We start from the raw sequence: 17,975 nt of genomic DNA, 5'->3' as shown, positions 1-17,975 counted from the left end.
TCAAAGATAATCGCGTGGTAATTTTATTATATAATTAATACTACGTGCTTGATACATGATATAATTATGGATTGCTTTTTTTATGGTTGACTACACTTTAAGAGTGACTATATTGTATACTTTGGAAGGTTGTTATCATTGCTTACCACATGCCCGTAACATAGTAACATTGTGAAATAGATATTTGGATGCTTGCCTACTTTATCACTCTCTCATAGCACACAAAGATTGCATATTTAACCTCTTAAAGAAGCAAGAAGATTATTTTAAAAGTACATTTTACCTCTTCATTTCTCACTTGATACATATTGTCGATTGCCAAAGAAAAAAAAACAGAGTGACAAACATGACTACTATAAGAGAGCTTCACAACAACTCAAAGCTTACTAGTGTTACACAAAAAGACAATCACAAAACATCATATGAAGCAACTTCAATTAAATGTTAAATAGCTTGTGTCATCAAATATAAGCTTTGGTCAATAATCCTTAAAAGAGAAATTTGAATTCCTATACAACAAAAGGACACATCTACATACATTTGAAATCCTTATTTCTTTCAATCTCAAAGAAATAATTTGAAAACTTGTAATAAGTCCCATCAATCCATCTGTGATGCATCATATCGCCCGTCCATGCTTTTGGATACCTGCAAGACAAGTCATACATTAGTAAAAGAATTTTCATGAATCACTTACGTAGTATTTAACAAGACTTACTTAGTTGGTTCTAGGTATCAGAATAGAGAAGATGAAGTTCCAATCAACCCAAAAAGTTTCTTCATGATGATCACCTTTCCAGTATAGTAGTGCTTTCTTATTAGTTACATCAACACTGTGCACCAAAGCTTCTATTGTAGTAGTTGCAAGTCCCTTAGCAATTACAATGTCGCCCTCCTCTGGCCAAGGAGGAACACATCCTAGCCCCATTGGAAGCACTAGACGATGACGTCGATCAGATCCAGTAACTTCATGCAGGACGTCCATATCAGCTATTGCTCCTTGAATTAAAAAAAACTTCCAGCAAATACAGTGGACTGGTAGTATCACTGAAACACAATGATTCCTCTTACTTTTGTGTAGGATGAACATTCCAGAAACACCATCAATACCATCAAAGATTTCCACAATGGCCTCCACTATGACAAACACAATGACAACTCCTTCTTGCTCCACAGAAAATATTTTAGATAGCCTCCCATAAAATTTTGAGTCGAGGTATTTAGCTACTACCAGATAATCTCCAACAGTGTACTTCACTTCATCTACAAAAACCTTGGAATACTCATATCCATAGGAGCATGGGTCTCCACTTGATAGGCTCTTAATTGATTCTTTTTCACTGGCACTTAATAAGAAATGAATTTTTCTCAACCTTCGTCCAATAACTATTCCATTTCTATTAAGCAAAGCTTTACAAGCATAAGAGTGCCCAAGCCGAATTGCACTACTACATAGCTCTCGAGCTTGCTTCTCTGAGGTTGCAAGAAAGGCAAACAAAGAATGCGAATTATGACACTCAAGGTTTGACAATTCATCAAAGTTCCAACCCTGAGGTGAAAGTAAGCAAGAGTGAAGATCTTGCAGATATCTATATCCACACAATAGCCCGTCCTTTTCGATCTCTCATTGCTTCCATGTGTTTGTAAACAAGGTGCCACTATAAAAATTTGTGTAGGATATCTCATTGCCTTTATTGTTAGTTGGAATACTTAAGTAGCCTGATATGCTCCTCTCAAAAGAGAAGCACCAAAAGCAATCATGAGAGCCATGGCGTAAGATATCATCAAGCATCTCTCCGCTGCCTATACACAGTAGTAATGCAAGCATCACTTAGTCAATCCTATAATAATCAAGCACTTAATAAAATCTCTTTGAGACAATAATCTTGAGAGAGTCTTACATACCTGCCACATGCTCCACAGGGGAGATATTGGGACCCTCGTACTGTTCTGACAAGATTCTCCATGATGATAATAGAGAGCGACATGTTTGGATATCGCTCAATGACCATCCTTTTCTTCTAGAGAAATTGAAAAAGAAATGTGCAATATCAACAAGAAGCATCCCAAGTTGACGTTGTTCGTCTGTGATTCCCTGCACTACACTTAAAATGTGAGGCAGACACCACTGTACAAATTTTTGGCACTCTTCTGCATTAAACATTTTGAAGTGCTTCGATGGATTCCTTGGCCATCGCCCTGAGTGCAAAATAATCTTTGGAATGGAAGCTGTAACCTCCTTAACAGCATTGTCGATGTCACGCTTCATTGGTGTGGTAGTAGATGAGATCAATTTTTTGATGTACTTATGAAATAAGTTCAAAGATAGTACATGCATAGCATCATGTACTAAGTCTTTTGACAGGTCAAATGCATATAAGTGATACAATCTCCAAAGAATGGACTGTCCAGACAAACCTGCATCCCGTAGAATATCTTTTCTACCTTCTTTAGTAGGAGATCATTTGGCTCGTTTGATTCCTGACCACATGTCTTCTACATGACGACCTTGAGGAGGATGTCTAGCTTGAAATCTGTTATTATCATACACATATCTTGACCCATTTGCATCTTGCTGAAGTGTTGCATGTGCTTTACATCGTCGACAAAAGCTCTTTCCGCCATCTTTGAATTGTCCCAGCTTACATTGAGCTGGATGGTCCCCAGTGCACATCATTAAGATTCCTCGCAACTTTGTTGTGTCATCTGGAAGCCCTTGATGAATACGGCTTTTGTTGTAGGCATAGTTAGCTTCGAAACCATCTAGAAATAAGCTTTCTAGATCCAGAAGCAAGGGTTGTAGGAAAGAAGAGAGAATGTCTCCATGCTTCTTCTCCGACTCTTTGTTTGAGAGGGGAAGAAACTATACAGGAATAGAACCTAGAGTAGATCAAGACAGTGACCTCAACTATTGCACTGTCCTTCATAGTTGTTGATGCTTCCTGAAATCCATCCCAATGCAAAAGAAGAGAAAAAATCCTTGGGTCTCCTTTGATAAGCTTTCTCTCTCCCCAAATTTGTTTTTTACACCTGGTACATGCAAACTCGTAGGCTTGTGTATCCTCATTCCAACTACTGAGAAGCTCTCTGCTTGACAAACACTTGGAAAATGCACTATACGTCATCTTGCACTTGTCATTTTGACACACAACTAGAGCCTCCCAAAGGGCATCAGGATTCCAAAAGTTCTGGTAAAGCTGCATCTTCTCAGCATCCCAAACTTCTTGAATGAAGTCAAGATGTTCAGAGGGCTCCTTACCCAACCACCGGTCTCGAGCTCTCCACATGCTTAAGAAATCATGACAATTTTCTTCACTTTGACAGAGACATCTCAATTGATCTATTAACGATGTGAATAAGAATGGCATCATCTCCTTTCTGCTTCTGCTGCACTTTGAATATCTTTCACAACATATTAGGCAATCCCGTTGACAACGTCTTGATCGGATTCCGTCAATGCAAACACACATAGAGGTGTTTCTATCAGCATCCTCCTTGCTAGGTGGAAAGACTTGCGGTTCATGGGGATGACTTTCACTGCCAAGACATAGTTTCCATTCTTGAGGAATGACCATACCTTTGTCTTTATAAATCTTCAAGATTTTAGAGAAGTTGCTAGGTGTATTGAAATCATTAAGACTTCCATTCCAATCACTGCTCTTCTCTATCAATAGCTTAGCAAGACATTTCTCCTTGCCTTCACAAACAGAGCCTAAGCCCTGAAACAATATACGCATCACGTCGTCCTGAAGCTTAATGGAAGCTTGATGGGAATCCATCACAGATTGAATCTTGATAATGGTATTCCAAATAGCTTCGTTAAGACCATGCTCATGAGTGTGCTCTGTGTTCATTCTGAAACATACCACAATCACACATCACTATCGATCCATGAGAACTTGACTCCTTGAATCATTAGAGAAATGGATTGCTAAATTGCAATCCATGAGATTGCTATCTGGCTAGCACTTAACGCTAGCTTAGCATGCTAAGCCTATCGTTCGTCTCTCTCTCTCTCTCTCTCTCTCTCTCTCTCTCTCTCTCTCTCTCTCTCTCTCTCTCTCTCTCTCTCTCTCAAAACAAGACTTCTGATGAACAAGGGGTTCAATAATTCTCAACGAGCAATGTTAATATTGTTCAGGAAATGCTAATATGGTTCAGAAAATGCTAAGGAATCTACTTTTAGATTCAAGCACACCACGTCCTATTATTGTGTGCTTCACAAATTTGTACATAGAACATTCAAAATTAGAGGCTATTGTACATCAATGTATTCGAGATTGATATATACATGGTCATCCAAATCCAACAAAGGGATGTACTATACTATATGAAAAAGACGAATGCTGCATTTTGAACTCGCAGCATACTCAGGATAGAATCAATAGTACAGAGAGGCTAATATTGTGCTGGCTGCATTTTCGATGAAGCCAGTGCAAGAAGGCCATCTGATTTGGCCGAGCAATAGTGGGCGATCTCCTCTAGAGATTTGACCTTGGACTCCGGCACCACCGGCCACACATACAAGATGCCCAACATAGTGATGCCTGCAAACAGGAGGAAGGTGCAGTACTTGTAGAAATATCACAGAGAGAGAGAGAGAGAGAGAGAGAGGGAGAGGCTCCGGAGAGCAAGAGGAAGTTCTCACATGGACTACGTGCATCATTGCTACGTGTATGTGTATGTGTGAGTGTGTGTGAGAGCCAAGGGAGGGAGAGAGAGAGAGAGAGCAAAGAAGCTGCGCGATACAACTTACGCTCATCTTGCCATTGCCATGCACAAATAAATGGCCGTTATATATAAGACCTTAATCAGCAAAACAGTTTGAATTGACGTGCAATTAATATACGGCTCTGAAAAAACCCGCATTATCAAAAAGCTTAGACCTTAATCAAACTTGACTGGACCGACACAGGATAGATTCTTCTCCAGCTCTAGACAATAAGAAAAGCCAGAGCTTTGTCTTTAAATTTGGCCTTAGTCAGCCAACCTTAGAGTAAGCTTAGGGCACCTTAATATTTAGCTTTGTCCATCACGCTCAGAGGATAAGCCATAGCTTTAGGCTCACGAAAGCAGCAGCCTTAGACTAGGGGCCTAGACAACAAGTTTTAAATAATAATCCTTTCACCATCAAAAGGAATCTCCACAACTGGTAACTATACACTATCAAAAAGCATAGCTTTCTTTCGGTTAATTAATTTAAACAGCATTTAAACAATAGAAATTAAAGCTTTGTATGCTGCACCTTGTCAATGTTGCACACGAGATGAATGCCTAGTTGAAGTTGAAGAACTGATATTGGCACCTGCACAGCTTCTTCACCTTGCTCCCGCACTCCGCACCAGCCAGTCTTGAAGATTACTCCTCTTTATGTCCCTGTGCGCACTGTGTAGGACATTTCTACGTCGCTTGCTAGAGTATCGACAGCTGCTTAGCTGTACCGGCTCTACTGGCCTGGCCGACTAGTAGAGAGAGAGAGGGAGAGAGAGGGGGGGGGGGGGGGGGGGGTAGCGATGCTGGCGATGGCGGCACCTACTCTCAGCTTATAGCTTTACCTGCGAAAAGATCTAAAACCCCTCGTGGCTGAGAGAGAGAGAGAGAGAGAGATCAGCAGGCCGAAAGGGAGATTACAAAAAGAAAAAGAGAGGGAGAGAGGACGAAGCTAGAGACAGTTGTCAGGAATCGAGTTCGCTGCTGTGTGTGTGTGTATGAGAATGAGAGAGAGAGAGAGAGAGAGAGAGAGAGAGAGAGAGTCTCTTGAAGCCAGCAAATTGCCATTTACGGTGATCGCGGCCACTGGGACATCCATGGGAATTTATTCAGCCACCTAATGCTCAGTAACTAGGGCGTGGTCACGCGAGGCTTAGTTACCCGTAAGCCCCGCGAGCATCTGACAAGAGTGCAGAGTGAAGACCGGGAGAAGCAAGTAGAGAGAGGGAGAGCCGGGCACAAGAAACTATCCCGGGAGAGCGAGAAGAAGAAGAAGAAGAAGAAGAAGAAGAAGAAGAAGAGAGTTTTAACGTCGTAGGAAACTACCCCAAGAGACCTTAAAGATATAGCCGAAGAGGAGTTGAACTCAAGACCTGTTATTGGTTGTTGGAAATAAGCCGCAAGGGTTTGACATGTTATTTTTCGTTTGTAATCTGAATCCCATGAAGCTTACACAAAAGCCCGCGGCAACTACGGCTCCGTCAACTTCAGTCGTGTCAGCAAACTTTCAAACCATCCTTGCTTCGAGCCCCACGGCCTCTACATGGCAACCGATTGAATATTCCTTTCTCTATATATTGAATATTCCTTTCTATACGGGGATATCTCACCATCAAGAACACAAACTGTTGTTGCTTTCTTTGAGGGCAATCCCCACATTCACCTCATAGCGCCAATTCATCTTGAAATCTGAAGCAGACGTCTATTAATAGAGGCCGTGGGGTAACAAACGAGCCCCGACGATTTTGGATTTTAAAGTGACCCTGTTTTGCGTGCACGCGAGAGAGAGAGAGAGAGAGAGAGAGAGAGAGAGAGAGAGAGAGAGAGAGAGAGAGAGAGAGAGAGTGATTGCAGATTGTAAATTATTGTAATATAAAGAGCAAGTTTTCCCAAAAGAGAGAGAGAGAGAGAGAGAGAGAGAGAGAGAGAGAGAGAGAGAACTAGTATCATAATTGTATAGCTCATTTGCTATACACTAATTATAATACAACAATAACACAAGTTGGTATTGAACACACATGTAGAGACTTATACATATACATGTGCACAAACTAGGATCATAAATGTATAGCGATTTTGCCATACAATAATTACATAAAAAATAAAATAAATTGATATTGTACATACATGTTTGGATTGATATAAGCACTATCCAATCAAAAAACTACACAATCATAACTATCCATTCACACAATGGGTATCATTTACATCTCTAATTTATATCAATCCAATGGATATTAGAGCATGTTCATTATCCATCTTCTTATCGCATGCATAGTTCTACCTGGTATATATGACCACCTGGTAAATATTGTCATATCCTATTATCTTGTGTATCGAGAATGTCTGGGAGGTTTTGTCGACCTATCTTCTGATCGTATCTCATTGTAATAGGACTTATTCTGCAAAGTTTTGATGAATATTTTTGTTTAGAGTACATTTTGTTCATTCCAGTGTTTTTCCACAGTATAGGATTTCATTTTAATCGTTCTCGTGAAGTTTCAAATTTTGACCCAGGACACCCCTCGGGAGCCAGTTTCAAGGGTACTATGGTCAAAATTTGGAAAAGTTTTGTATGTAGCACTTGTAGCCCTCGACACGAGGAAAAATAATGCTTCTTTTTGTTTTTGCTGGTTCCTGCATTTTGATGCCCGTTTCAGTCCGTAGATTAGAGAAAAAGTAAGAAAATGTTGTTTTAGTCTGTTTTTGTGAAAAGTGCTGACTTGCAGGTAAATTTTCGGGCAAACTGAGCAGGATATGGATTTTTCGCGTATCACGACTTTCAAAGAGATCAATTAGACGAACAAATTCATGTGAGACAAACCCGGTCAAATTCTGAACCGTTTGGGAGTTATGGCTCGCTGAAAATGGCCAGAAATTGTGGACTTATATATATATATTTTAAGTTTCTAAAATTGCTAACTTGCGAGTGTGGGTTGCGTTTTGTGGTTCTTATGCGTTTGAATGCAGGACGTCTCTTTTTGGAACCTATTTTGGACCGCTTTTGCTAAAGACTAATAGAAGGACGAAAATAGCCACTTTTTCCTCGCGTGAAGAAGACAGCCCGTGGAGAAGGAGGCTATTCTACAGTGAAGGCGCCTTGTGATTGAGATTGAGAGTGAGAGTGAGAGTGAGAGTGTGATTGAGAACTGTGCACAGATTGAGAGTGAGATTGAGAGTGAGATTGAGAGTGAGATAGCTCGGGGGTGGTCGGGAGGTTGATACGTGCTACGCTCTTCTTGTACTCGGGAATTGATTTCAATATACATCTCTGATTTCCTGCGTCTACTCTGTGTACTTGCAAATTTCTGTTATTCAGTTGTTGTATTCCCGTGTCTCGTCACACTCATTATCATCGTATGTATACTACCAAGTGGATATCCATTTTAGATATGACGTCCCGATATATATATGACTATCCCGCCACTTGTTGTGGCCGAACTGTATGAGTAGCAGGTGCTTGCTGAGGGGTGGTGTTCACTGTGATTAGATTGATCTTTGGGAATGTGAATTCTTGTTGGTTTTGAGTCGGGCTTGAAGATGAGGATTCCCTTTGCTTAGGACAATCCTTACTGTAGTGGTCCTTAGACTCTGGACAATGTCTGCAAGGAGGATACCCTTCAGGTAAATGACACTTACTTTGGTAATGCCCATAATCACCATATCTGTAGCATAAGATGGGCCGATTAGATGGACGAAACGGGGGACGAGGTGTGTCGCTGCTCTTGTTGTCGCATGGAGTTGGAGGCTGAGGTATAGAAGCTCTGAGGAGCTGAAGCAGCTTAAGTATAGAATTTTTTATGTGGAAAAGTACTTGACATACCTTGGACAGTAGGGGTATTGAGCAAAGGTGGCATGTAATTTTGATCGCCATAGGGGGAGACCATATTAGATGTTGGTGCTAGCCCTTGTTGGAGAGAAGGACCTAGACTTTGTTGTATTTGCCGCAATCCCTTGATATAGTAGCAATCCTTGTCTTCATCATGCCCCGACTACCGACGGGATAACATAATTATGATCATGCAATATTGATATCGTAGCTCACGGATATATTATACATTATATCGTAGCTCAAGAATATTATTATAAATTTTGATGCTTAATTGCTAATTTTTCAGGTACATCAGCAAATGGTCTCTAAGTTATATATTTGTACACCACTATCCATCTAGACAATGGATATTATTATTTTCACGCATAATCATTAATATTCTAGGTATGTATAGAACTATACCTACAGTAATTCAAGGATTATATGTTCAACCCCTATCTATATTCCTCTTTTGATCCCGTTGCTCGTTTTAAGTAGATTTTTAATCTTAAGATATTTTAGGCCTATGCTTCTATACAATATCAGTTCTTATATTCTATGCATATGCTTCTCAATATTTATTACTACATGCATGTAGAGAGCCATCGAGGCAAGAGTATTAGAATCGATATGGCCCTTAGAGAAAGGGTATCATCACTATCGTTGAAACAAGGGGTATATCTAGACAATGGTTTCTAGTTATATATTCGTACATAGGTACATACGTCAATGGTTTCTCAGTTATATATTCGTACATTGTTCATTATTCATCTAGACAACGTACATTATTATTATCCCGTATAATCATTAATATTCTAGGTATGTTTAGAAATGTACTTGCAGTTCAAGGATTATACTTTCGTCCCCTGCCTAGATACTCTTATCGTGTTACTCATCACAAGTATATTTCTAATCTTGAGATATTTTATGCATATGATTCTATACAGAATCAATTCTTATATTTTATGCATATGCTTCTATCCACCAAGATTGTACTAGTTTGGTCTCATAGATCATTTTGGCATTTTAAAGACATTTAATATAGTATTTTAGTTCATCTCTCTCTCTCTCTCTCTCTCTCTCTCTCTCTCTCTCTCTCTCTCTCTCTCTCTCTCTCTCTCTCTCTCTCTTTGCAGCACACACACGTGCACACATACAGCCACAATATGTTCCACGATTTGTTTTGATATTTTTTGGAAGATATTGTCCCATTCTATTATCTTTCTGATTGTTCCATTTTTAATATGGTTTCATGCCTCGCTATATTCCAACTGCCTAGGGTTACCATCATTAATCATTATAACGCATTATAATCGATATCATAGCTCAAAGATATTACTATTATCATGCATAATCATTAATATTAGAGGTATATATAAGAAATGGCCTTTTCTTAAAAAGAAATGTACAATCTACCCTTTGGCGGGAGAACAAGCTTATTGATAATACCAATGAGATTATTAAATAGACTATCGTTGAAACAAGGGGTATATCCTATGTCACTATCTATCTAGACAAGGTTCTTTATAACTCTAGAAAAGTAGAGTGTAAATTCTACATAAATATCCAACTAATTTAAGGATTTATAACATGAATCATGGATATCTAAATAAGCAATGATATTTTAATTATGTAGATGCCTCTCATAGGTCTATGTTTATATAACATCTCCATCACTATATTCTAACTACCTTAGGGATGACATAATTATTATCATGCAATATCGATATTGTAGCTCGTGGATATTATTATATACTATCATGCCTAATTGTTAATATTCTAGGTACATACATAAACAGTTTCTCGGTTATATATTCGTACATTACTCTCCATCTAGACAACGTATATTATTATTATAACGTATAGTAATATGTATAATCACTAATATTCTAGGTATGTGTAGAAATGTACTTGCAGTTCAAGGATTATACTTTCATCCCCTATCTAGAAAATCTTTTCCTGTTACTCGTCAGAAGTATATTTCTAATCTTCAGATATTTTATGCATATGATTCTATACAATATCAGTTTTTATATTTTTTGCATATGCTTCTATCCACTAAGAATATTGTATCAATTTGGTCTCATAGATCATTTTGTCCTTTAAAAGACATTTAATATAACATAAAAAAATTGACCCTAGGGATAAAAAGAAATGTACAATCTATCCTTTGGCGGGAGAACAAGTTTATTGACATTACCAATGAGATTATTAGATAGACTATCGTTGAAACTAGGGGTATATCCTATGTCACTATCCATCTAGACAAGGTTCTTCATAACTCTCTCTCTCTCTCTCTCTCTCTCTCTCTCTCTCTCCTCTCTCTCTCTCTCTCTTCTCTCTCTCTGTGTGTGTGTGTGTGTGTGTGTGTGTGTGTGTGTGTGTGTGTGTGTGTGTGTGTGTGTGCCCTCTCCAGCACACACAAACACGCACACCCACCCACAATAAGTTCTCAGATACACATATGGATATGTAGTATATTTAAAAATATGCCATATATAGCCATTAGAACTCTCAATATTTATTATTACATACATGTAGAGAACCATCGAGGCAAGAAGATTAGAATCATTATGGCTCTTAGAGAAAGAGTATCATCACTATCCTTGAATCAAGGGGTGTCATACCTCTTTTAAAATTTGGGCTATATATTCCAACGTCCCTATAGAGTTAGACTAGTAGTGCTACCATTGTTGATACTAGTGGTACCATTATTATTATCACACATAGCTAGTCGTTAATATTCTAGGTACATATAATGAAAATGGTACAATCTAGATATATATTCCTATGTCAGTATCCATCTAGATTAGGCAGGGTATCATAACTCCTAGAGGTTATTGTTTTGATATTGTTTGGAAGATATTTTCCTATTCTGTCACCTTTCTAATTGTTCAATTTTAGATATGGTTTCATGCCTTACTATATTCCAACTCCCTAGGGTTATCATTATGAATCATTATCACGTAATATCAATATCATAGCTCAGAGATATTAATATTATCATGCATAATCATTAATATTAGAGATATATATTAAAAATGACCCTCATAGATCATCTTGTCCTTTTAAAGACATTTAATATAACATTTTAGTTCATATCTCTCTCTCTCTCTCTCTCTCTCTCTCTCTCTCTCTCTCTCTCTCTCTCTTATATGTAGTATATTTAAAAATATGCCATATATAGCCATTGAGGTGATCGACGCAAGAGGATCGACGCAAGAGGATTAGAATTATTATGGCTCTTAGAGAAAGGGTGTCATCACTATCCTTGAATCAAGGGGTGTCATACCTCTTTTAGAATTTGGGCTATATATTCCAACGTCCCTATAGAGTTAGACTAGCAGTGCTACCATTATTGATACTAGTGGTACCATTATTATTATCACACATAGATAGTCATTAATATTCTAGGTACGTATAATGAAAATGGTTTGTAAGATATATATTCCTATGTCAGTATCCATCTAGATCAGGGGTATCATAACTCCTATAGGTTATTGTTTTGATATTGTTTGGAAGATATTGTCCTATTCGATCACCTTTCTAATTGTTCAATTTTAGATATGGTTTCATGCCTTACTATATTCCAACTCCCTAGGGTTACCATTATTAATCATTATCACGTAATATCGATATCATAGCTCAGAGATATTATTATTATCATGCATAATCATTAATATTAGAGATATATATTAAAAATGACCCTCATAGATCATTTTGTCCTTTTAAAGACATTTAATATAACATTTCCGTTCATCTCTCTCTCTCTCTCTCTCTCTCCTCTCTCTCTCTCTCTCTCTCTCTCTCTCTCTCTCTCTCTCTCTCTCTCAGATACACATATGGATATGTAGTATATTTAAAAATATGCCATATACAGCCATTAGAACTCTCAATATTTATTATTACATACATGTAGAGAACTATTGAGGCAAGAGGATTAGAATCATTATGGCTCTTATAGAAAGGGTATCATCACTTTCCTTGAATCAAGGGGTGTCATACCTCTTTTAGAATTTGGGTTATGTATTCCAATGTCCCTATCCAGCTAGAGTAGCAGGGCTACCATTATTGATACTAGTGGTACCATTATTATTATCACACATAGCTAGTCGTTAATATTCTAGATACAGATAATGAAAATGGTTTCTAAGATATATTTAACTATGTCGGTATCCTTCTAGATTAGGGGTATCATAACTCCTATAGGTTATTGTTTTGATATTGTTTGGAATATATTGTCCTATTCTATCATTATTGGAGCTATATATACCAACAAGAACGTGGTCTAATTTTTTGTTTCCTTATTTACTTGGTAAGCTTATTGCCCTTTTTTGGCTCTTTGAGCGCAGAATCGCATCCTCTGTGTAAAAAAAAGCACCACTTTAATGAAAAAAAACCAGCACCCTGAAAAGAAGCACACCTGTTTGTAGCATTTTCTACATGTCCAGCTAAGTATTGCAAGTAAGATGTGCTTTTGCAACATTCCTCTACTAGTAATCTTATCATCAATTCTCTCACTGATACCAATGTATTGCGTGCAATTTCTATCAAAGCAATTGGATGGACACAAAAAGAGGTATCTAGCCCACTAGCCGACAAGGAAAGGACATTAACATAAGGCAAAGGGGGAACCACAAGGAGCGTACCAAGAGGTTCATCTTTCAAGAGTGGGCAAGGTGCCAAAATCTGAGGACGAAGTGTCAACATGTAAATATGGTCGACAAGCTGTGAAAATAGGAGTGGACAAGTTTTGCAGCTTCTCAACATATTTTCAAAAGGAACAAGTAAACGCATGGGTACTTCATGAGGCATGCAATTGATCTTATGCACATATAAGGCACAAGCACAAGCTTAAGCATGAAGATGGTAAATCTCATCAAATCTCGTATTCGGATTACACAAGCACAAGTTTAACTCACAAAGACAAGTGCATGGAAAACGGGTTCAAGCCAGGCTATATAAACCGTGCAAGGCACGTATGGTATCTGCTCACATTGTGGAGACCATCATTGAAGCCAACGGCTTCTCCCACTATTCTTCTATTATGCTTGCAGTATTGTGAACTCATTCCGCTAAGGCATGGTTTATGTTTTTTTCATAACAGCAACTACTCTATTTAGAAAGAGTTGAGGCTAGTATATTTGATTGTGGTCGCGTATATACCTACAACATCGAGTAATTTTTGTGCACACGGTACTGGCAATACATATGATGACTTTTGTGGATAGCAAGTAGGCATGGCCTCGCTATCAAGCGAATATTCCATGGGACAACATGAATATATTAGGATAGCTCCGTAATAGGTAATGTCTTCTTGCAAAACCCAAGAAAATCTAATATGACTATATTGTTTCGGGTGTTAGGAATCCTTCTCTTCTCTTTGGCTTTACTAGTACAATATTACTTGATTTTCACAATATTTTCAATTAGTGTTGCTAGGCCTTCTCAGGTGGCAGATTTGGTCATGTGCATTTGACTACGGGTAAGTGAACTTATGTTGAACCTCCAAGTACGCATCTGATTTGGTTTTATTTTATAATATGTTTTGATTTATTTTTTCCAAGTAGGATATTATATATGCTTCTATGCTTTCATGCATTTTTCTCTTTAGAGACATGACACAGTCATGTAGAGGCAAAGTATTTTTGCTCGTAGTGTCCAAAATACATTTCTGCATTATGAAATTATCGGCATACATGTAGGGTTTTTTTTGGCACATTTTGTGGCAAGGGGATACAACATGGTCTACAAAATCATGGATTTTTGTTCAACCAGTGTGAGCAAGGATATGAAGGTTACCTCTCACTCATGTTGCATAGTGTTTAAAGGTACCTCCACACACAAGTACATCTCGTACTTGTAGCACGTTATTCTTTCAAACATCCTTATTTGAGACATATTTCACATATGAAGAATACGAGTCTCTGGGATTAAGACTGGCACATTTTCTTTGAATAATGTGTCGTGATAAAGTCCCTAGGTGTTGGTCAAGTCCATTTACTAGACCATTTTGAGCACATTGTATTAGGAACAGTTTTGGTGGCAAAAAATTGTTAGATACTTAGTAAGAGTTGTTAAAGTTACATGTATAGTTAAACAACCTTAATGGATGTTTGTTTATATATGTAGCAAAGTTATGTTCAGTGAATGAACTAGTTTATTTGGCACCTAGATGTGATGGATTTGCACATTCTATTACAGTTCAAATATGTTGACACATTTTTCATGTAAAAGTCTTTAGTTCTTTTCTTGTGAGCCATGACCACAACATTAGGCATAGCATTGGTAAATACAGTTATGGATATGTAGATTTGGATATGTTTTTGCCTAGGTGTTATGGGCCCTAATGTTTAGCAAGGACTGATTCAGTAGCTTCTAAAGCATTTCACATAGTATGTGCAATATCTCTATGAGACTAATTGTGGATCCACCAATCACCAATAGAGGTCAGAGCTCAATTTGGGTGCTTGTAGATTACCTCATTAACTTTAACCAAGCTGGTTGTTTCTAACTTGATGAGGAATAATCAACATGTACTTGTAGATTAGCTCATTAACTTTAACCAAGATGGTTGTTTCTAACAGTGTTGATTAATAATCAACATTATTGCAAGGAATTGTAATCTCTGTTTACCAGTCATTTTGGAGGACTGTCTGTAAACGGTGGGAAAACACATATCAGTATTGCCAATCATCTCGAGAGGATAAGTAGATTACAAGTGTTAATCTTGTGCTAAAGTATATGCTAAGCGTGCACGTCAGCACCAAGCAATGCCATTAGAAAGGATACCTCTCTAGTTGGAGTTTTCTTACCATAAGACAAAGGATACCTCTCTAGTTGCAGTTTTCTTACCATAAGACAAAGCATGTTTGTGACTAAGTTTAGTCTCCTCATGTTTAAGTCAACTTCTCAACTTTGAACACCAATTATGGTAGGGTTGTTTATTGATGAAGATGATAAAAAGTCAAGAAATTATACTTTGTTGATGAGTTACATCAACCTATTACTTTCATGGAAAGTGAAAAGAGGTACTCCTTTGGGTACATCTTAGTTGTATAACTCATTTAGCATACTCAAGTGAGTTCTAAATGGAGTCTATGTGCTATGTTGGATATGGTCCAGTTACAGACGATGGGTACAAAGGTAGAACAACATGAAAATCAAGATGCTCTTCTTGATTTCATTGAACCTCCTATTGAACCGTACTCCGGTCAAACTAATAGCTAGATCCATGAAGAATTCCACTACAAAAAACACTAGTGTTCTTATGAAAATATCACCACTTTTGTTTCGAGGATGGAAACGCTTCTCCAAGGTGAGAGTAATGTAATGCCAAGGGAAAACCCAGGGGGAACACGGACCCAAGCCAAGGGCCAACCGCTAGGTCTGGATAGGGGATTCTGAATCTGAATGGCCAAGGGCTTATATAAAGGGTGGTAGAATAGAGAATCCTCAAGGTAGGTCCTCTGGGTCTCACATTTGGAGAGCCTTGTGGAAGTAGGTAGAGAGACACAGAGAGAGAGAGCTTTGTGATATGTGGAATCAATGGTTGTGAGCTCCATGGTCTCGACTTTCAATAGAGAAAAACGATATAGCATTACTTAAGTAACACCTACTGAATAGTCGTTGCATAAGTGACACAACACAAACTAGCTTTTACCATTCCTTGAGTTTTGAGGGGCATTGCTTAAGCAACAATATTTGCATATCTAAGAGTGTAGTGTAAGTCATGTTCTTGTAATAAAGTCATAAGCAATGCCAATTTCATCATTTAAGCAATATTATTTAGCGTCCCTAGCAAAAAAGAGGTCTAAGTGATGGCTTTCAATATGAAAATCTCAAAACATTTAATGTGCCCTTTTACCGCGTTTTGTAGAGATAGAGTCCAAAATGAGCTAGCCAGAGAAGGGGGGGGGGGGGGGGGGGGGGAAGCATTTTTTGTATTTCAAATATTATTGTGATTATTGCCGTTGTAATTATTGCATCTATTACCAAACCCCACTTTAGCGCTTAGACATTCAACTTTTGGTGTTTCCATAAAATTTTGCTTGTGAATAAAAATGAAAGAATCTTATTTAAAATTTCAAAAATACAAAAAATGATATTAAAACATGAAACAATAGCTATCTAGATATACATGAAACAATAGCTATCTAGATATATATGAAACTACGAAGAGCTTGCTCTATCCTGAAGCTATGCATGCACCACCATGTAAAGCAAGCACTGTCAGAGATGAGAAGCCAAACATGGACGACATCTTCTGTGGAGGCATGGACATGATAGAATGAAGTGTGCCCACATTTAATCAGATGGTAGCACCAATGTTAGTTGCTTCAAGCTCTATCTTGCAACAATGTGCATGTGGCCTCACTTTTGCAAGAATCTTTCTCATTCGATTCTCTTGCTTACTACATATATTTTTGCTTTTATTACTGCCTTTATTACCGCTTCTAGTACCGCTCACACATTTCACTTGAACAATTACATCCATTTCCTCTTTGTATTTTTTTAAAGGCTTTATGAAGTGGTTCCAAAGAGCTCTCTTGTCATGAAAAGGTGTTGAGCAAGGAGCACACTAAAGAAGCTCTTCTTCAAAGCACTCGCACAACACAAAATTCTAGCTCTACTTGCATCCATAACGCTTCATAATAACAACGCTTCTTAGAAAAATGCAAAGCATTTGTTATTTTTCAGAAATAATTGTTCCAAAAAAATTATGGATATTTTGTTATCAATTAGATTAATCACTCCCACTTGATTAACATAATTTAGCATGCTTCTCAAAACTAGAGAGAGAAATAGGGAAGGGAGAGAGAGAGATGAATGCACGACAAGACAAAAAATTCATAACTTAAAGTATACAAAAAGTTTATGAATCACCTTCCAAAAGATCTCACAAGAAGCACCGTCCAATTCTAAGCCCATGGCTCCTAAATAATTTAAGAGAGAAACAGAATTGTCATTTATGGATGTGTTGGCTTCATCATCTTTAAATTTGTCATCCTCCATCTTATTATCATCATCATCATGGCAATCATCCTCGCTAAGACTTACGGCCGTGGGACTTGAATAATCAATTTCTTTCTCATCTATCTCCCTCTCATCCAATGTACTAGGTGGGATAGGATCGCTACAACACATCGCGTAGAAACCGACGTAGATACGGATGACACAAATTAGTTAGTTTTAAAATGAAAAAGCAATGAAATAGGCATCAGAAAAGAAGTCGATCTTGCGGCGTTGGTATAAGCACCAATTTATCTAGCATCGGAATAAACTATGAAATACGCGTTTAAAGAAGCATCTGTATATGCACCGGTAATTCTATAGCATATTTCGAGGCTGCTTCCGAAGTGTGTATCGACGCCTGTACCGTATTCTATACCGACGAACAAACCTGCAAATTTTTTTGGGTAGAGAGGGCTGGGAATTGATGCTGCATGTACTA

General features: G+C 37.9%; 1 protein-coding gene across 1 annotated transcript; it reads right to left on the bottom strand.

Annotated features, from left to right (window-relative positions):
- Positions 1-2,377: 2,377 nt before the first annotated feature.
- On the bottom strand, positions 2,378-3,779 carry LOC147461811 (uncharacterized). Its single transcript, XM_086501883.1, has one exon. The coding sequence runs from the start codon at positions 3,777-3,779 to the stop codon at positions 2,748-2,750; it is 1,032 nt and encodes a 343-aa protein (XP_086358009.1). The 3' UTR covers positions 2,378-2,747.
- Positions 3,780-17,975: the final 14,196 nt, after the last annotated feature.

The sequence above is a fragment of the Adiantum capillus-veneris genome, chromosome 3, assembly GCF_014529385.1.
Source record: "Adiantum capillus-veneris isolate H3 chromosome 3, ASM1452938v2, whole genome shotgun sequence".
NCBI lineage: Eukaryota > Viridiplantae > Streptophyta > Polypodiopsida > Polypodiales > Pteridaceae > Adiantum > Adiantum capillus-veneris.
This window is presented reverse-complemented; position numbering and strand designations above follow the sequence as displayed.

What these genes read in the sequence shown, in the direction of transcription:
- LOC147461811 (XM_086501883.1), bottom strand. Translation starts at nt 3,779, where the DNA reads ATGGATTCCCATCAAGCTTCCATTAAGCTTCAGGACGACGTGATGCGT.